Genomic DNA, 20,153 nt, shown 5'->3' on the forward strand with positions numbered 1-20,153 from the left:
AGAGTGAGACTCTCAAAAAAAAAAAAAAAAAAATCAACCTAAACAGCACCACCCCCCCCCCAAGAAAAACCAATCTATGGGTGGGTCCCAGTGGCTTGCTGTGAAGGGGCTTGTGGAGGTCCAGCCTGCCTTTCCCCTCTCAGTGCTCTGGCAGTACGGCCTCACTTAAACGCACGAGACGAGGGAAGCAGCAGACACATCTGGGGAAGGCTCTGGCATCAGTACTGTCTCATTTCCAGATGGTCTGGGGCAGGTCACTGGGACACTAGTACTGTTTTTCTGCTCCAAGTAAAAAGTGCAAGGTGAGGCCAGGGAGGTGGAATGGACTCCGAGCCAGTCACAGCGTGCGTGGAGGGAAGGAAAACAGCCATTTGCGAGAGTGAGGCCAGCGTGATGGCTCGTCTTGGCTATCGACCTTGACCGGACTGGATGCTTAGGAATGGTGAGGCGCACCTGTGTGTCTGCAGAGGCATTTCTAGAGAACTGACGTATGTGGCACAGCAAGGGGACAGATCCTGTCCGAAACATGGGTGGCCTGGTGGGGAGGTGGGGGAAGGCATGCTGAGCCTGCCAGCCCCTTTCTTTCCGGCGAATGCGCGTGGCTGCACATCCTCCGCAGACAGCGGCCTCCAGATCCTCTGGCCTTTCAATGCGGACTCCAGTGATTCCTGGCTCCGGTCCGTGACTGCTGAGGCACCCAGCTCCACGGACTGAGCAACCTCTGGGTTCTCTGCCTCCCTCTACTGCTTTCCTAGGGTCATTATTAAACTACCCAGCGACTCCAATAAATCTTCTTTTATAACCTACACATATATGCTGCTTCTTCTGTTCATCTAGAGAACCACATGGGTGGTGGAGGCTGTGGTCCCAGTGGGAGGAGCTCATGGCAGCATATGGGTGGACAAGCTTTATTGGACTGAGCACCCACTCACATTTCTTTAATGCTTTGCAAAAGTGGAGAAGAGATGGTAACATGATGCGATTCACACTGCACAGCTCGGGCTGTGGCCATGCAATGCCACACTGCGTTGGGGTCTTAGCACGGACAGGAAGGAGGTCATGCTGCGGTGACACCCCTGACTGGGCAAGGTTTGGCCCACATGTGAAGTGTGGGCTAGACACCTTGTGCATGTGGTGACTCTGTCCCTTGGTAACCCATCCTGGGGAGGTGTGGGCTCGTAGGCAGGGTCTTGGACTGCCAGGGCACCCAGAATAGCTTCCCAGGACACCAAGGACCAGGAGACCCAGAGGAGCCATGCTCGAGCTCATGTCAACTTTCTCATGCGCCAGTTATGCTTGTCCACAGTCAAGGTTGTGCGGTCCACAGTCGTGGTGATGTTGTCCAGGGCCTCGTCCTGCCGTTCCAGCTCCGCCTCAGTGTCCAGTGCCAGTCCCTTCAGCTTGCTCAGGATCTGCGGAGAAGCACACACAGCAATAGAGGTGGCCGTCCTACAAACCCTGAGAAACACGCACTGTCTCCACTATTCTCACAGTGCTTCAGAAGCCTGGCATGACAGCGCAGGCCTCAGCATGGGGGCAACGCTGCAGTCCCAGAATGCAGCTGCCTGCCAGCAGTTGCACATGCAATCACATCTGGGTAACAGCTACGTTTAACCTGTGGAGACAGCCTGGACGGAGCATCTCACAGACTGGAATTCTTGCGTACGTCAAGTCAGCATTTTAGTCAGCTCCTGCTGCCGGCCACACCTGAACCTGACCTGACTGAACTGTGCTAGAGGCATCACCCACAATGACCCAGCAAAACACAGCAATGCTTTGTCAGCAGTGGTGCATGCAAGACTTTCTTTCATGAGATTAAAAAAAAAAACCCAACTGCCTAGTGATATCAGGTCACACACAGCCGTGACACAGCCGTGTGTGTGTGTGTGTGTGTGTGGTGTTGCTGTTGTGAATAGATCCACTGTGTGGCCACTTGTATAAGTGTAGTATAATCATATACAAATGAAATCCTGAATAATGGCAACAGGTGAAGGTTCCTGGCTTAGAGATTCACTAGGCTACACGTGGTAGCTGCAAGTTTAGGACAGAGTTTACTGTGAAAGTGTGTTCATCATGCTGCAGCAGCTCGTGCAGCTGTCTGGGTCTGTGGAAGCCACTGAGGTGCTCATGTTGGTGAAACTGCTGTGAGAACGTGTCTTCATCATTAAGTGTCAAATGCCTGCGATTTAATGGACTGTGGGAGCCGCACTACACACCCACTGGAGAAATGCGAGAAAAGCCATACTGAATGGCGGAGGGAGGCAGAGAGCACTAAGGCCCAGGGACAGCGGGTGTGTGCGCGGGGCCCAGGCCATGGTGGAGAGTGACGCAGGCAACTACAGGCAGGCCAGGATGGGGAGGCCCAACTCCCCTTGGCTCTCCATCCACCCACGTCGTGACTCACGTCATACTTCAAGGAGTTTCATTTTATTGCAATTCTGAGGAGACTCATCATGCTGTGGTTACTTTAACTACATGCTTATGAAGCCAGGGTAAGAAGTTAATATTCTCAAGCTGACAGCAAAAAAGAAAACTCACTAAAAGAAACAGCGATGACAACCACTTGTGATAACTGTGAACGCCCTCTTCTAGGGAAAGTTTCAGATCACGTGGGGTCAGGAAAGAGGAATCGAGAAACCCGACTCACGGTGAGACCGTGGCCAAGCTTACTGGCCCTCCATGGCCCGGGCAGTGACTTCAAGGGTCCCCAGAGACCACTTGCTGAGCCCCACTGAAGGCATATGGGCCAGCTACGTCCTGCGGGCCGTGTCAAAGCTATCCAACCAGCTGCATTGCTACCTCAGCACTCCCAGCAACCCTGGGGTCACATGCCAGGTGCCCAGGTGCAGATCATGAAGATGCCTTGCTCACAGGCTAGACCCCTCCAGGACAGAGATGCCGACCCCATCTGCAGATGACCAACAAGGAACAAAGCAGGCAGCAGCAGCTCAGGACAGTCATTCCAAGAGCACATGCGAGCCACTATGCAACACTACGTGCAGACTGCCGCGGACTATGAGGGGGGCACTCAGAGGAGCCCACCTGACCCATACCTACAGCCTGTGACGGGGGGGAATCTGACCACACAGCACCTCTCTGCACACTTTGCCTGGGACAGAGGTGGGATACCGCTCCCACGTGCAGGGATGGCCATCATTAGACAGAGCAGTGCTGCCTGTGGGCGGCAGCTCCAGAGCTGTCTTCCCGCTCCCTCCGTTGAGTCATTACTTAGAAGCTGGCCAGAGCTCTGGAAAGTATACTGTGGGGTCAGCAAGCCCTGGGGACAGGCTGATGACCTCATACAGTAGGTCTTTTCCATCTCCTGTGCCTATGACTTCACATGGCGGATGCCCAGACAGCAGAGTAAACAACAAAAATAAATCCCACCCACCAGCACTGTAGATCAGGTCCTCCCGGTCACTTCACCCAGTCAATGACGGCTTTCTCATTTACCTGGCGTGGTAGGAAGGTCATCTTGACTTTGCCACCTGCCTGTCTCACTTGATGTCCTCTGACAAGGCTCCCCAGCCTCCCATGGTCAGACCACACACAGCCTCTGATGGTGCTTTTCTGTATTTCTCTAAGTCCCCGTCAATCATTCTGAAACATGATTTGAGTTTACAGTCACGCACTGCCTAATGGCATTCATAATATTACATCAACCCTCCCAGCTCAGGTAAGCACACCGTGGTGTGCTGACAGTGCACTTCTCAGAGCTAAGGGACACATGACGACATCTTAAGTGGAAATGTTATGCCATGACCTCTCTGCACACGAGCTGACAGTTGGGCTCCAGGTCCTTCCACCTCTTAGCCACTTGCTCCCGTTAGGGGAGACATCCATTTGTCTGTGTTCTAGAAAATCATAGGAAGGAAGGAAGGAAGAGAAGTTAAAGAAAATGACAGCTGCCCATGACCTGTTACAGGCATCCCTGTCATGGAAATCCAAAATCAGAAGCTTTCTGAGTGCTAACATGGGGCATTCCACAAGGGACAGGTCACAACCAAAATGCAGGTACAATAACTAAGCTCAGTGGCGCAGGCCTGTAATCTCAGCACCCAGGAGGCTGGTCAGGAACAAGGCCAGCTTCAGCTATGTAATGAGCTTGAGGGCAGCTGAAGCCATGAGACCTTGTCTCAAAATAACAAAAACAAAACAACATAAAACAAACAAAAAATCCAAATTCAAGTGAATTAAAACTATTGTCTAAGATCAATGCACAAGGTGTGCATAAAGCAAATGAATCTTGTGTTTAGACTCAGGCCCTGTCCTATGGTATCTCATTATATCTGAGAAGCACTCCAAAATCCCAAACAATGCGAAATAATGCTCTGGCCCTGGGCACTTGGCCAGTGCGAGCCACATTTTATCATTGCATCCATATGCTCTCATGAAACCCAAGAATATAGGATACATACATACATGTATGTATACATGTATACATATAGTTTTGTTTTTCAATTTTTAATTCCCTGGCTGTTTAAACAAAAACTAGAGTCATGAGACCCAAGCAATTCACCAGAACATGGCTTTATGGCCTTTACACAGCTTATCTCAGCCCTTAAACAAACACTTTTTAAAGCTTTTAAAAAATTTTTATTTATTTATTTGAAAGCAACACAGAGAGAGAGAAAGAGGCAGATAGAAGAGAGAATGGGCATGGCAGGGCCTTCAGCCACTGCAAATGAACTCCAGATGCGTGTGCCACCTTGTGTATGTGGCTTATGTGGGTCTTGGGGAATAGAGCCTCAAACCACGGTCCTTAGGCTTCACAGGCAAGTGCTTAACTGCTAAACCATGTCTCTAGCCCTAAACAAATACTTTCATGCAGGAGGTCCAGAAAGACTGGGCTCTGGCCCTGAGCTCTGAGGGTCCACTGGATTCATGGCTAGCCAGCTCACAGCACAGACAGAACCATCCACTGACACTGGATGCTGGGGGTGATGACTCAGTCATGGCATCAGGACACTGTAAGAAATAGCATGTGCCTGAAAACAGAACAAGGATTCATCGGGGCCTGGAGGAGGGTACTGACCCATCCCAGGGCTGCTGGGCTCCAGGACTGACACTGGCTCTCATGGCCTGCAGCATCTTCGAAAGCTGCCAGCTGAAAGGCTAGCAAAATAAGCAACTATGAATTTCCAAGTGCTCACATACTGAGCAGTAAAAAAATGAACATATTCAAAATATAACTCAAAAGGAAATCAACAGGAGTCACGATTATGTATAACTATGTATATGCCAGTGTGAATGTCAGGCTTGTCAAATGTCTCAACCAGTAAATGAACACTAGAAACAGGATCAAGGGGCCACAGGACCACCTGTCCATAGGTCACCTCCACGACCAACTCCGAATATCTTCTGCCTCTATACCATCTTTCCGAAAAGCTAAACCAACTACTTCTTCCTTGTGCACAGTAAGACTGTTGCAAAGTAAGAACATGTGGGCTGGAGATGTAGCTCGGCTGGTAGTATGCAGGAAGCCCTGGGTTTGACCTTTAGCACTGCATAAACCAGGCATGGTGGTACAAGCCTGTAATTCTAGCACTCAGGAAGTACAGGCAGGAGGATCAGAAGTTTAAGGTCATATAGATGCATAATGAGTTCAAGTCCAGTTCAAAAGATTCTGCCTAAATAAATAGACTATGTATATTCCATAGCTTTAGCCTAATGAGCAAAGAAAGAAAAAAAATATTTTTGAGGTAGGATCTCACTTTAGTCCAGGCTGGCCTCAAACTCACTGCGATCCTCCTACCTCTGCCTCCCTAATACTAAAGGTATGGGCCACCATGCCTGGCAGGAATATTTTCTGTTTGTTTGTTTGAGGCAGGGTCTTAACTGACCTGGAACTCACTCTGTAGTTCTAGGCTGGTCTCAAACTCACTGTGATCCTCCTATCTCCTGAGTGTTAGGATGAAAGGCATGCACCACCATGCCTGGCTGCAAAAAAAGAATATTGACATATAATTAATCTGTGGCCCAAACAAGTGATTGCCTATGCAAGTTTGAGCATTTTATTATATAAACACTCACAATAAAGACTGGTTGCTATTCAACTTTTGATTTGGAAAAAGTCTCACCATTTTTTAAGTCTTAAAAATAGAACTTATTCCAAACAGCCTGCTAAGTCCTTTGGCCTGCCTGCCAAAATGTACTTGGAATTAATTAATTCTGCCAAAACTGAAAGGACATCTTTACAGCTACTAGGTCTGCAGACAAAGAAAATTACTGAGCTACCCTTCCAAGCACCCCCATATCCAGAATACTGGTAACCTTTTTTTTTTTTTTTCTTTAGGAGAGGCACTGAAGTAATTAAATCGCACTGTGTGCATTCCATATAACACGGGATGGAAAGAATGGAGCTCATGAAGTCTAGCCAAACCTTAAAAACAGTTGTTCCCTCTGTGGCCCAGGATGACAAGCTGTCTAGTCACCAGCACACACTGCTGCCAGCCTCTGAAATACCAAGGGGCCCCTTGATGAGCCCTCTCTGGCTATGAGTCAAGACTAGGCTCAAAACGGATGCTCCTACAGGTCCCTGCTGCACTGACAAGTTCAGTCACCAGGCAGGTTTACCCAGGTAGAGATCACCTGACCTGCCTTGAGTTTTAGGAGAAAGAAATGTATAGCCCACACAGGATAGACACAACACAGAAACGTGTGCGCGTATGTGCGTGCGTGTGGGGAAGAGACCACAGAGATATGGAGGGCTCTTCTGCTGGGGACAGTTATGGGTGCCTGCACAGTGGTCAGCAGCAAGTGCCACTGTCCTTAAGCAGTGCCGGGTCTTCTCAGCATCTGTGGTGGGGAACAGACTGGGTAGTAGGCAAGAACTAGCCTGGAAGAGGAGACGTAGGCACATGAGCTCAGGCAACAAAGCAGTCCAGGGGACAAGCAGCTGTGGTCCTCAAGAGCTTTTGGAGGGGATCCTTGAGTGGGGCTCTGCTGGCCTTGCCAGCCCCGTGGGTCCCGGAGGCTGCTCTGGAGCAGGACCTGCAGCTTGATCGTACTCAACAGCTATTCCACACAGAGCTGTTTGGACTTGGGACAACTGCCACCAACGCTATCTGGGCTGAGAGCAACATCGTGCCAGATACCCCAGAAAAGCAAATATGGAGACCGTTTATCCTTCCTGCCATTTCAATTTTGCTCATAAAAACGGGGAAAAGTTACGGAACAATAGCTAACTGAGGCAACGTGGACGTGGTGGCCACACTACTGCGCTCACAGATGCACAATATATGGCTATGTTGTCACGACAGGCCAGCACAGGAACATACACTCCGTGCTCCCAAACACATTGGGCCCCATTAGTTGCTATCTCTGCATCAACTCTAAAAAAAGATGTTCTTGCTGGGCGTGGAGGTGCACACCTTTAATCCCAGCACTCGGGAGGCAGAGGTAGGAGGATCACCATGAGTTCTGAGACTACGGAGTGAATTCCAGGTCCACCTGGGCTAGAGTGAGACCCTACATCAAAAAAGAACAAAAGTTCTTCCCTTCCCTGCCATCCAGCCCCAGAGCCTGGGGTATGACCGCATGAATACGAACACCTCAGTGAGCTAGTGTGAGCTAGGCTGTCTGCCCCGAACTGTTCTTACGCTGACTCACCCAGAAACTGTGAATTTTCTTGCAGTGAGAAATTAGCAACCATTTAAGAACAGAGCTGGGATAAATCAAGCTGTCTGCAATTCTGAATAGTTCTTCCAGCCGGGCCATTAATATACTGTGGAGAAGGTAGAGAGAGGAAAGTTGGCTTTCGCCACAGCGAAGCCCCAGGGTCTGTGGAACATGCTCTGCTGCGATCCGTTACATACAGTGCTCACAGACCACCCCAGTCTCAGGTCCCAGTGGCTGCATTCCTGGGGCTCCCGGTGGTCTGGGGCTGGCAGAAGGGCAGGCGCGAGGCTCCCCTCCCCTGGACCCCCATGCTGTGGCGCCTGGGTCTGCCTGTGCCACTTCTGGGGGGACTTAGAGGCAGCAGAGTGGCTGAGCTCAGGTCTTCAGGGATCTGTGGGCCTTGAGCTACACCTGGCAGCTGGCTACCAGTGACAAATGGCTGTTCTCACTTGAAAGCCAAACCGAGAAAGGGTGCTGGACAACACAGGCCACATGAGAGATATTTACACCTCTCTGGCATCATACCTGAATAAAAAGTGCCCATGGAGCAAGGCAAGTATGTGACCAGAACACAGATCCTCACAAAAGCACATGTGATGCACAGAAATGGAGTCATGTGGAGGCTCCTCTCATTTCCTCAGTGTTCCCCTCCAACCGAGAAATGGGGAAGATGTACTAACACATGGCTTCCCGCAGTGGCCAGAGCCTGACAGGGCTCATCCTCTTTGTTCTCATCAAAACCTCCAGGCAGGACCAGCTCATGTGACAAAGGGATTGTAGCAAGCCTCATGTAGTGGCAATGAGCCATGTGGCTAGGGAGCAGCAACTGCATCCCTCACTGCCAGCATGTGCCACTTTCAAGCTGCCCGTAGGAGAAACAGACTGGCAGGCAGACAGACAGACAGAGGGACAAATGGGCCATTTAACATGATTCAACTGTATCAAAACCTAAGACCCACCTCCCAGCTGAAACCAAAAACTACCTCATGCTTACTATTTTGAAAAGTCAATTAAAGGAGGTCAATAATGAACAGGATATCTGGACAGAAGGTCACTAAGGAAACAGAGGACTTAAACTATAAGCAACACCACACCCAAGACATGGGGAACAGTGGACTTCTCCCCACCAGCAAGCAATCCGCTCTGCAGTGGTGACACCAGTGGGGTGTCCTCCAGTTCAGTTCAGCTCTGGCAGCCTGCGTGGAGACAGCATCACACCACTAGGTTGGGGCCCAATCTCCAAGATGCCTCCAGTTCAGTGTCAGATGTAAGTCTAGCTGTCACCTCTCGTGATGGCGGTGAGATAAAAATCAGGGTTCCCACACTCCTTCTGTGTATTGTAATGGTTTGTTCAAGTGCTTCACAGAACTTGGGGAAACCACTAACTTGCACTGACTGGCTCATCACAAGAAGACTATAGAACGCAGATGAAGATACTGGGGGCCACGTGGAGGAAGGGCTTCTAGGCCAGTCCTAGGCACTGCCTGCCAAAACCTGCATGTGTTCGGCTATCTGAGTATGTCCCTTAGGGATTGTATAGAGTCTTCATTATGTAGGCATAGCTGACGAGACCACTGGCCATTGGTGCTCCACTCAACTTTCAGTCCCTCTTGCTTTCCCAGAGACCCCACCTTCTGATCATGCCCTGATCCGTCACTGACCAGCCCCATTCTGAAGCTACCTAGGGGCTGCAGGCCAGTATGCAAAGACGATCCACTTCAGAAAGTCCCAGGATGCTGGGCGTGAAACAGAGCACACCATATTCCAGTGAACATTCTGCAGAATCTGCCAGTGACCCAGTCTCAAGTAAACTTACAGAGAGTGAAATGGCAGGCGCTATCGTCTCTGACCACAGCGGGATCAAACTAGAAATGCGGAAATCCGTAACATTCACAAATATGTGGAAATTAAGCAGCATGCTCTTCAACAGCCAATGGAAGGAAATTAGTAAATTCTTTGAGACGAATGAAAACGAAAACAACATAGGAGGCAAACCGAATCCATATGGGAACAGATCCTGGAGTGCAAGGGCTTGATGTGAGGAAATCGATGATTCACTACATTAGGAGCACGGGCGGAAAAGCCACAGGGTTGTCTCCACTGGCGCAGGGTCGGCAGCGACAGACACTCGGAAACTAGGAACAGCAGGCCTTCTTCAGGCGCTGAATGAAGAGTGCTTGTGGGAAGCATGAGGCTAAGGAGGCTGCGAGCTTTCCCTAGGGCCAGGTCAGGGGCAAGACTACTTCCTACTGCAACATGGCCCTGCATCCCAGAGGGTGGACGAGTGGAGTCAAAGAGGAAAGAATCAAGTGTGGCAGGAAGCAACGAAATGGCTGCCTGAGCAGGTGCTGTCATCTGACTGGTGGTCAGAATGGCCAATGAACTCGGCAGTCAGAAGGTCAACGAGACAAGCAGTTAGCTTATTGCCTTGCACATGTATGTGTGGTGTGCATGTATGTATGTGTTCATACATATGTAGGTGCATGTGTGTGCATGCACATGTGTACACCTGTTTGGAGGCTAAAGGCCAATGTTGAGTGGCTTCCTCAAGTGCTGTTCACCTTATATCTTACTGTTGAAGCTCATCTTGCTAGTCAACTTACTCTGAGGATCCACCAGTCTTTGCCACCCAAATGCTGGGATCACAGACACACATCGCCATGCCCATGCCCGGCTTTTGCATGGGTTCTGTGGATCTGAACTCGGGCCCTCAGGCTTGTGCCGCAAGCGCTTTACTGACTGAGCCATCTCTCCAACCCTTATAACCTGCTGTTGTGAGGTAATGACAACAAATAATTGGACAAGGAGGTTGAGAAAACACACTTACAATAACATTCCAAAGAAGAAACCAGCAGCAGTCTACCTAAGGAAGTAACAGGTCTGTGCACTGGAAATAAAATATTGCAAAAAGAAGTCAGAGACAGAAACAAAAAGAAATATATCCTGGGTGCTGGTGTCACAAAGGCTGCAGGCTGGTGAGCAAGAAGAGCCCTCCCACGGTGACCTGAATCAGTGTGACAACTGTCCAACTGCTGCCTCCACTTTCCAAACAGAAATAGAAAGGCTGGCCCTGAAATTCCTATGGAACTATAAGGGAGCTGGAACAGACAGAACAACTTAAAAATAGGTAAGAAGCTAGGCATGATGGAACTTGGGAGGCTGCACCAGGAAGATTAGGAGGTTAAGGCTAACCTGCTCTACATTTTGAGTTTGAGGCCAGCCTGCGTTACATGAGATTCTATCTAAAAAAAAAAAAAAAAAGATGTGGTGGCGCACGCCTTTAATCCCAGCACTCAGGAGGCAGAGGTCAGAGGATTGCCATGAGTTCAAGGCCACCCTGAGACTACATAGTGAATTCCAGGTCAGCCTGGGCTAGAGTGAGACCCTACCTCGAAACCCCCCCACAAAAAACAAAAACAAACAAACAAAACCCACCAGTAGTATGCTTCCGAGTTTTAAAGCTTACTTTGGCACTATAGTAACCAACACCTGGACAATGGACCAAGAGAACAGAGCAAAAGTCAGAAACATCCCCACGTGTCTCTATGACTCACAGACTTTGATAGAGGATCAAGACTCCTCCAAACAATGCAACAAGTGGATGGGCATATGACAAAGCAAAGTTGGACACCTACCTCACTTCCTATAAAAAAATGAACTTGGGGCTGGAGAGATGGCTTAGCAGTTAAGCACTTGCGTTCGAGGCTCAATTCCCCAGGACCCACCCATGTAAGCCACATCCACATGGTGGCGCCTCTTTCTCTCTCTGTCTGTTTGTCCCTCTCAAATAAAGAAAAAAAAATAAAGAATTAAAAAAAATAGAGAACTCAAAATTAGCCTGGCATGGTGGCGCATGCCTTTAATCCCAACACTTGGAGGCAAAGGTAGGAGGATCGCCATGAATTCAAGGCCACCCTGAGACTACATAGTGAATTCCAGGTCAACCTGGGCTACAGCAAGACCCTACCTCAAAAAGCAAAACAAAATAAAACCAACCAACCAAACAAACAAACAAACAAAAAATCCAAAAACTCAAGATGGATTAAGAACCTCAACATAAAGTTAAGACTACAGAACCCTCAGAACACAGGGCTGAGGCTTCAGACCCTTGGCCTTGAGTGGGCTCTGTGGACAGCAAAAGCAGCACACCATGCAGACAAGGCCACCAAGCCGCCCAGCACACAAACTGGAACCAGAAAAAGCAAGCATCAGAATTTGAAACATGTGCACTTAGAAAGAATCTGAAAGCCAGGTGTAGTGGTGCACACCTGTAATTTCTGAGTGGCTGATGCAAGATGATTGACCACAACAGGTTCTAGGCTAAACTGGGTCAAAGAGTGAGACCATGTCTCATAAAACACAAAGAATTTGACTGGCAAACCGGGTGTGGTGGCGCACGTCTTTAATCCCAGCACTCAAGAGGCGGAGGTAGGAGGATCACCTTGAGTTTGAGGCCACCCTGAGACTACATAGTGAATTCCAGGTCAGCCAGTGAGACTCTACCTCGAAAAACAAAACAAAACAAAAAAAAAAAGGAAGAATTGGACTAGCCTCTGTCCCTGGTAAAATCCAACTCTTTGAGTCTTTTCAAGTAATGGGAACGTCTTTGTTACCTTGGAGACTCAAGACCACACTGGAGTTGATGGGTCCTATACACACTGGAAAGACTGGCCATTTTGCCACCTGATCCCAGCCTGATCTCCCAGAAGAAGGGAACTAGGTATTCGGTTTGGGTCTGAGTCTGACAACTCAAAAATCACATTCTGTAATGAAATCCCAATATAGACTAGTGGACCCCACTGGGGCTGGGAGATGACCCAGCAGTTAAAGACTCTTGTTGTAAGCCTGCCTGCCCAAGTTCAGTCTTTAGCATCCACATGACGTTAGATGCAGTGTGATGCACACGCCTAAAATCCCCACATGCATATGGTGAGTGGCAAAAAAGGCCCTGCTTCAAAAAGGGTGCAAAGAGAGAAAAAAACACTCCGAGGCTGTCCTCTGACCTCCACATGCACACCACAGCAAGCATGCACACATAACACACAAATAAACAAGAAAAAGTAGGTGACAAACTTAAAACAGGACTCAGTGGTGTTTTCTGGTTGGTGGCATCAATGTGCCAGAGGGTGACATACTGATTCTATGGGAAGTCAGGAAACTATATTTGGGACCCTCTCTAACCTAGTTCTGTGTTTCTTCTTTTGGATACTCTTATCTGCAGCCTTTGTATTAAAATGCTGTTAGAATATTGCCTTCCTGAAGCCTATGACTCATCCTAAGGAACGGTCAAGCTCAAGGGGCTGTGAAAAGCCTCAGGCTGGTAGCACTCACCCTGAAGTGAGAAGGCCCTGAGTGTGAGGCTCCATTCCCAGAGCGCACGGGCAACACTGTCTGAGCACTGGGACAATTCTCAGGAAGCTCCCAGGCTGGGCGCTCCGTATCTGAACTGAGAAGACTTCTAGAAGTGTTTCAGATTTTGGAGTATTGGAATATATGAGGTTATCTGGAGATGGAACCTGAGTCTAAACACAAAATTCATTTCTGTTTCACACGTATCTCAGGCACAGAGCTGGACGGTGGTTTTGTATAGCATTTGTAGTGTGCCAGTGTACTGCCTACAATCCATCCATGAGGTCCACTGTTCAGCGGTCCACAGTGGCATCACACTGTGGTGCTCAAAAGGAGTTGGATTTGGGGATGAGAAGGCTCAACCTTCGCCTGGGAAACACTGCTTAGGCCAGTGCTAAAATCTGGACTGGAATCAAAGCTGCAAATAAAAACAGCATTGTAAACCCTCCACCCTCTAGAAACCAGTGAACTGGCTGTCACCCTTACTGAAGGACAGAATGGATGGCATCCAGAGGAAAATGCCAGTAAGTGTGAAGACACCTGAGGCCAGAAAGCAAAAATCTTGTTTCCCAAGCTATATGCACAGCATCTTCCCTGACTGCTAACTGCTCAGAAGACAGAACTTCAACTCCTCGCCTGCCTGGTGGGTAGGTCCTCCTGGCGGGACCCTCCCCTGACCCTGGGTGGCTGAGCAGTCTGGTCGTCCTGCCCAGTAATGGGAACCTGCACAGCACATGTGTGGACACCTCATGGTTCATGCCACCATAAGATAAACAGGCCTGGGGTCTCTCTATGCACTTGTGCATGTGGGAGTCAGGGTCAGCAATACATTTGGTCCTTACATTCTGAATGGGGTACAGATGGCCTGAGGTAGGTTTAAACCCAGGGTACCAGGAGAATGGGACAGGGAGAGACTAAAGATGACAAAACATGCTCTATGGTTTCTCAAAAACAAAATGCAGAGACAGGGTGTTGCAGTCAGGTTCACACTGCTGGCAGAAATCACCTGACCAAGAGCAGCTTATGGGGTATGGGGGTAAGGTTTATTTTGGCTTACACACTCAAGGGGAAGCTCCATGGTGGCAGGGAAAACAGTGGCATTAGCAGAGGGTGGACATCACCCCCTGGTCAACATAAGCTAGACAATAGCAACAGGAGAGTGTGCCAAATACTGGCATGGGGAAACTGGCTGTAACACCCAAAAGCCCACCCCCAACAATACACTGCCTCCAGCAGGCATTAATTCCCAAATCTCCATCAGCTGGGAACCTAGCATTCCGAACACCTAAGTTTATGGGGGATACCTGAATCAAACCACCACACAGGGGCTGAAGGTTTTAAAGATAGTCCCAAAACCTGTCTGTCATGAGCCTTCAAATTTTTTCCAGTACAAGTGGAGCTGGAATTAGAGGAGCATGCAGGGATTCCAAAGATGCAAACATCAGGACTACAAAACCCACATTTGCTGTGGACCTCAGCCACCCAGTATACTGAGCCACTCTGTACCATCCCCACGATTCCTGCACACAGGAGTGGGCTGTAGCCTGTTACTAGGACCTGCTGCATTCTTCTGCCCACGACCCACTGGACCTGACTGTCTTTGGCTTCCCAGTCAAAGGCAAAGTGGAATGAGGAACTTCTCAGCCCAGGACAGGACACAGAGGAGAGATGGACCTGACACACCCTGCTTTGGAGTAGCAATCACCATGCCTTGTTTTATTATCAGCAAATCCTGCACCGACAACCCCATGGCATCCATGGATGATCCTATAACTAATGGCAGCCGCAGTTCTGAAGAACAGACACTAGGCTAGTCTAGTTGAGGCTCTGCCAAACCCACCAGGGGACTGGCTCCTCATTGCCTCCTGGGATCTTCCTCCCTTAGCCGCAGTGACGTGGCAGACAGTGGCCACAGACCACGTACCCGCTCAGCCCATTCCCATCTCTGGCCACCTCCTCCAGAACCCCCAACTGCAATTTAAATCACCAAGACACATCTTAACATAACGGCTTTAATAGCATCTGCAACTCAAACCACAGCTGGATGGAGGAGGATTTCTTGCATTTTTGTTTTCCCCAGAATTTAACTCATTCCTACTTAAGCCTGAGCTTCAACTGTATAGCTAACATTTTTTTCCTAAATATGAAACATGTGTTTTACCTTGAACAGACCATTTCATGGGAGGATAGCTATCCTGCCCAGTACACAGCCCTTTCCTGCCTGCTCCCTGGGTCCTGGTGGCTCCTCTCAGGTCCAGACTATGGTCATAGACTCTTTGCAGGTTCCACTGACCTCAGCATCCCAACACCACGGCCCCTACACATGTGCCAAGTGTGCCTAGCAAAGGACACCCAAGGGCTCATTCTGACATTTCTTCCATTTTGTCCCCAGCTTTGGAGGAAAGGGTAGGCCTATGGTTCAGGCTGGTAGAGATTAGATGTTCAGAAACAGGAAGGGCCTCCCAAGCTACACAACCATAATCACAATTAGCAAGTGAAGTTCTTGCCCTAACAACAACATAGGGGTGGTCATGAGGCACCCTCAGACCCACCCTCCTAAGGCCCATACACTTTTCTAAGTAAGTCCTTGGGGGATGCTACAGGGAAAACCCAGATATATGGGCCTTAACACACTAGTTTCTCAAAAACCCCAAACAAGCAAGATCATTAGAGGAGGCTCTGAAGTCTGTAACTAGTGACCTGCAGAATGTGCTGGTCACAGCTGGCAATCAGTGTGTCTGTGACGTGCTTATGATAATCAATCATCAGATGAGGAGGAAGAAGGGATAAGGGCACATGTTTAAAATATGACACAGAAGAACCTGGGGAGATGTGTCAGCAGTTAAAGGTCTTGCTGCACAAGCTTGGCAACCAATGTGTGAATTCCCAGAACCTATGAAAGGACAGATGCAAGTAATAACATGTTTATAACCCCAATGCTCCTGTAACAATGGGAGGTGAATAAGGGGAATCCCATAGCTTGTGGGCCAGCTAGTGTGGTGTGCACAACGGCAGACGAGGGACCCTGTCTCAAAGCAAGCTGGACGGCAAGGACTAACTCCCGGGGTCCTCTCACCGCACACCGCTGTGACGTGTGCTTCACGCACACACACCTGCCGTACACACATGCATGCACAAACACACATACACACAGGAGGGACGAATGTTTTATTTCTCTAAAAGAGGTATTTCTGAGCTCAAAGATATTTGTGCTTATGTGGCTACATAAACTGAGAATTTGTTTAAAAATAAGTTTAACAGAACAACTGTTTATGTTCACCTCCAAAAGGGAGTGGGTAGTGCCCCCCTTGAGACATATTCCCCAAACAGAGTCTGTGTCTGACAGAGCTCTGGATCTGTCCATGACTCCCACAGATGGGGGTGTGGAGCAGAGGCTCCAACATTCCAGAGCGCAGCTGCAGTCCTGGTAATGGTAAGTGTGAGCACTGACTCAGCGTTTCATGAATGAGGGACTCACCTTTTTTTTTTTTGTTGTTTATTTGTTTTGTTTTTTCAAGGTAGGGTCTCACTCGAGTTCAGGCTGACCTGGAATTCACTATGTAATCTCAGGCTGGCCTCGAACTCACAGTGATCCTCCTACCTCTGCCTCCTGAATACTGGGATTTAAAGGCGTGCGCCACCACACCTGACTCACCTTTCATTTAAAAAAAAAAAAAAAAAAAAAGAATGATACTATGGTTAATCTTTACAGTTCTTATTTGGGGAAGGTGGGTAGATAGGGTGGCACTCTGTAGGCCTAGCTGGCCTCAAACCTATGGCAATCCTCCTGCCTCAGCCTCCACAAGTGCTGGGATTACAAGTGTGCACAGCTACACTTGGATGCTTTTTTTTTTCTTTCAGAAAGGGTACCTTTCACTGTATACACTGTGTACATAACTAATAAAACTTTTTAAAGAAGAAAAAAAAAGGTGCCTGGAGAGATGGCTCAGTGGTTAAAGGCACTTGCTTACAAAGCCTTACAGCCCAGTTCGATTCCCCAGTATCCACAAAAAAACCAGACCCACAAAGGGGCACGTGTGTCTGGAATTCATTTGCAGAAGGTTCTAGTGTGCCCATCCTCACTCATGTTCTCTCTTGCACTTTCAAAGAGAAATAATTTTTTCTGTTTGTTTGTTTGTTTGTTTTGGAGGTAGGGTCTCACTCTGGTCTAGGTTGACCTGGAATTAACTCTGTAGTCTCAGGGTGGCCTTGAACTCACGGCGATCCTCCTACCTCTGCCTCCCGAGTGCTGGGATTAAAGGCGTGCGCCACCATGCCCAGCAATAATTTTATTTTTGAGGTAGGGTTTTGTTCTAGCCCAGGACAATCTGGAAATCACTATGTAGTTAAATGAAAAAAATTAAAAATATTTTATTTATTTATTTATTGAGGGGGAGGGAGGGAGGGAGGGAGGGAGAGAATGGGCACACCAGAGCCTCTAGCCACTGTAAACGAATTCCAGATGCATGTGCTACTTTGGGCATCTGGCTTTATGTGGGTACTGAGGAACTGAACCTGGGTTGTTAGGGTTTGCAGGCAAGTGCCTTAACTGCTGAGCCATCTCTCCAGCCCAATTTTTTTTTTTTTTTTTAAAAGGGTCTCACTATGCAGCTGAGGCTGTGCTTGGACCCATGTTGCTACTGCATTATCCTCCTGGCTTGTCAAGGCTTTTATTTATTCCCCTTCCCTCTCTTTTCATTTTTCTTCTCACCTCTTCTTTTTCCTTTTCTTTTCTTTTGAGACTATTAGACAAAGAAGCAAGATACTACACTGTCCAATAATACTAGAAAAAAGTAAGGTAAAAGTATTCACATGGAATAAATTTCAACTTAATAGGGAAATGTGTTGAGCTTTCCTCAGAACCTAATGTGGATCATGAAAGAGATGTGAGTGAGTCAGCACACCTTCAGCAGTACACACTTGTGCACAGTGCAGATTACACACTCTTGTGCAGCACAAACATGCACTAAATATATACCTAGCCACAAAGAGCATATGCACACTGCAAGAGCACATACAGGCAGACAGCTCACGCACACAAACACAGTATGTGCACAGCACATATATAGCACACACATGTACATACACATGCATATACACACATGCAATGGAAGCAGGTCACTGGGGCCACTGCCAAACAGTGTGCATGCTGTGGGTCTGCACTCTATGTAACAAGCAGCATCCCTCCTGTTTTTATTTTTTCTTGAACTACAGGGCATACAGCAAACTCTGAGAGCAAGCAGTTCCCTTTGGTGAGAGGCTTCACAATCAAATGGAGACCTTATTTGGGCAGAAGTGAGAGGAGGCACCTGTGGCAAGAAAAGGAATGTCGAACTGGCCTATCATGGCACTGGGGACCCTTTACCTGCGTCAGCTCCTGGGCTTCCCCCTCAGAGAGCAACGGCCAGCTTCTCTGTAGCTGCAGCAGCCCGCCCTCCTGGCCTCCTGTGGGCAGCTTGCGGTGCGCGGTGCAGCCCATCAGCCCGGATGCTGGAACGGAAAGCTGAGGTCAGTGGTGAAAACTTTCGGAAGGCACAAACCACACACAAACGTTCAGCATCTCACAGAGGGGCATTTAAGACAGCCACAGGGCTTTGGCCTTGTGGGGTGTATCCGTGGGTCTGCACGAGTCTCTGTCCATGGGCCTTTGCTAAGTTGAACGCCCATCCTAAGGACACACTGGATCCACACTATGGAGTTTGCAATACTGTAAGCATCTAGGACTAATTCTCTATCTCTCTAAAGAAAGACCCTTTGTCCATAAGTGTTCAATTTTTTTTTTTTGGATAAAAGACTAAAGATGTGGAATCTAAAACACAAGAACTGTTGAACCCTGGTTAAATGTACATAAAACACATCACCAGGAAGCTGTGGGGACAGCTGAGCTATTCCACAGAACACTGTGGTTCCAGAGAACACAGGAAATGGCCAGCCTTCCAAGCCAAGCGGGCTGCACGCAGGCGCGGAGCTGAAGGTGAGGGGAGCCAGAGCTGCCCACCCTGTAACCCGGTAGTCAGACAGGGCTCGAGTTGAGGGGGGATTTCTGTGGCTCTTGGTGGCCAAAGGCTGCCCATGCGCCTTGGCTCCCCACCCAGAACAAGGCAGCTGGTCTGAAAGCTGCAGTCAGCTCTGCGTACTGTGGCTCCTGGAGGCTGCCATAGGGTGCCACCTGCTCTTGATTCAGACAGCAGCTCCCACCACCGCCCCAGCACTCTATGACCCAGATAAGGGCTGCAACTCAAGTCTGATCTTCGTTCTCCACAATACAAGCAACCACAGATAGGGAGCTGCAGCCAAGTACATCAACTGGGTTGGGAGGAAACAGAGAGCCTCCACACCTCCCTCAGCCAGACCAGGCACAACAGCCTGGAGGCCACTCCAACCACCAGAAAACAGCAGAGGAGGCACAGCTAGGGGAGCGAGCCCTCACTGGACTCACCAAATGGCACCCCAGCATGCACACAAAATCCCCTTCCGTCTTGTTTCCTCTTCTAACAAGGCAGCAGTCCTTCTAGAGAGTGGCAGGACTAGCTGAGAGCTGGCTGTACCCTGGGAGGAAGGCGGGTGGATGAGGTCAGGCACGCAGCACAGGGTAGCAGAGTGGGAAAGTGCGGGCACCCAGGAGGGTGCTCTTGATCTCATGTCTATCATGGACCTCATCCCTGGGGTGGCTGTTTTCCTGCTCCATTCTTTAAAAGAAATCTGGAGGGGGGAGGGGCTGGAGAGATGGTTCAGTGGTTAAGGCGCTTGCCTGCAAAGCCTAAAGACCCGGGTTCACTCTCCAGTACCCACATAAAACCAGATGCATCAAGTGGTGCAGGCATCTGGAGTTCACTTGTACTGGGTGAGGCCCTGGTGTATCCATTCTCTTTCTCTGCCTTTTTTTTTTTCTTTCTCTCAAATAAACAATGAAAATTTAAGTCTGGTTGTAACAAGCCAAACTGATTTCACAACCTATATTTAAAAGGTGCTAATATGGTGGATGCTATCTGCAAAGCCCCTCCCACTGCAGTCCCCAGGATCCACTGATGGCCTCTTGGGCTTATGAGAACCCCTGGCTGGAACAGCACTGCTCTATGGTGGTCAGCAGCAGGAGTCCAGCTGGACTGGAGTGTACAGGCTTGGGGTGAGCCAGCCCAATGTCTTGGTGGGAAGAAGGCTCTTCCAGGTGGGTGAGTGGTGAG

At 48.9% G+C, this 20,153-nt stretch overlaps 1 protein-coding gene across 4 annotated transcripts in view; it reads right to left on the reverse strand.

Annotated features, from left to right (window-relative positions):
* Positions 1 to 892: 892 nt before the first annotated feature.
* Positions 893 to 20,153, reverse strand: part of Snap47 (synaptosome associated protein 47) — a 45,944-nt gene continuing 26,683 nt past the window's right edge. For all 4 annotated transcript variants that reach the window (XM_004657448.2, XM_045152963.1, XM_045152965.1 and 1 more), the window contains exons 4-5: positions 18,335 to 18,459; positions 893 to 1,412 (exon numbers count right to left, since the gene is read on the reverse strand). In XM_004657448.2, the coding sequence (XP_004657505.2) occupies positions 1,266 to 1,412; positions 18,335 to 18,459 (272 nt within the window). In that variant the 3' untranslated portion in view covers positions 893 to 1,265. The remainder of the gene's footprint in view (positions 1,413 to 18,334; positions 18,460 to 20,153) is intronic.

This window comes from Jaculus jaculus, chromosome 6 (assembly GCF_020740685.1).
Source record: "Jaculus jaculus isolate mJacJac1 chromosome 6, mJacJac1.mat.Y.cur, whole genome shotgun sequence".
In the NCBI taxonomy this organism is placed as follows: domain Eukaryota; kingdom Metazoa; phylum Chordata; class Mammalia; order Rodentia; family Dipodidae; genus Jaculus; species Jaculus jaculus.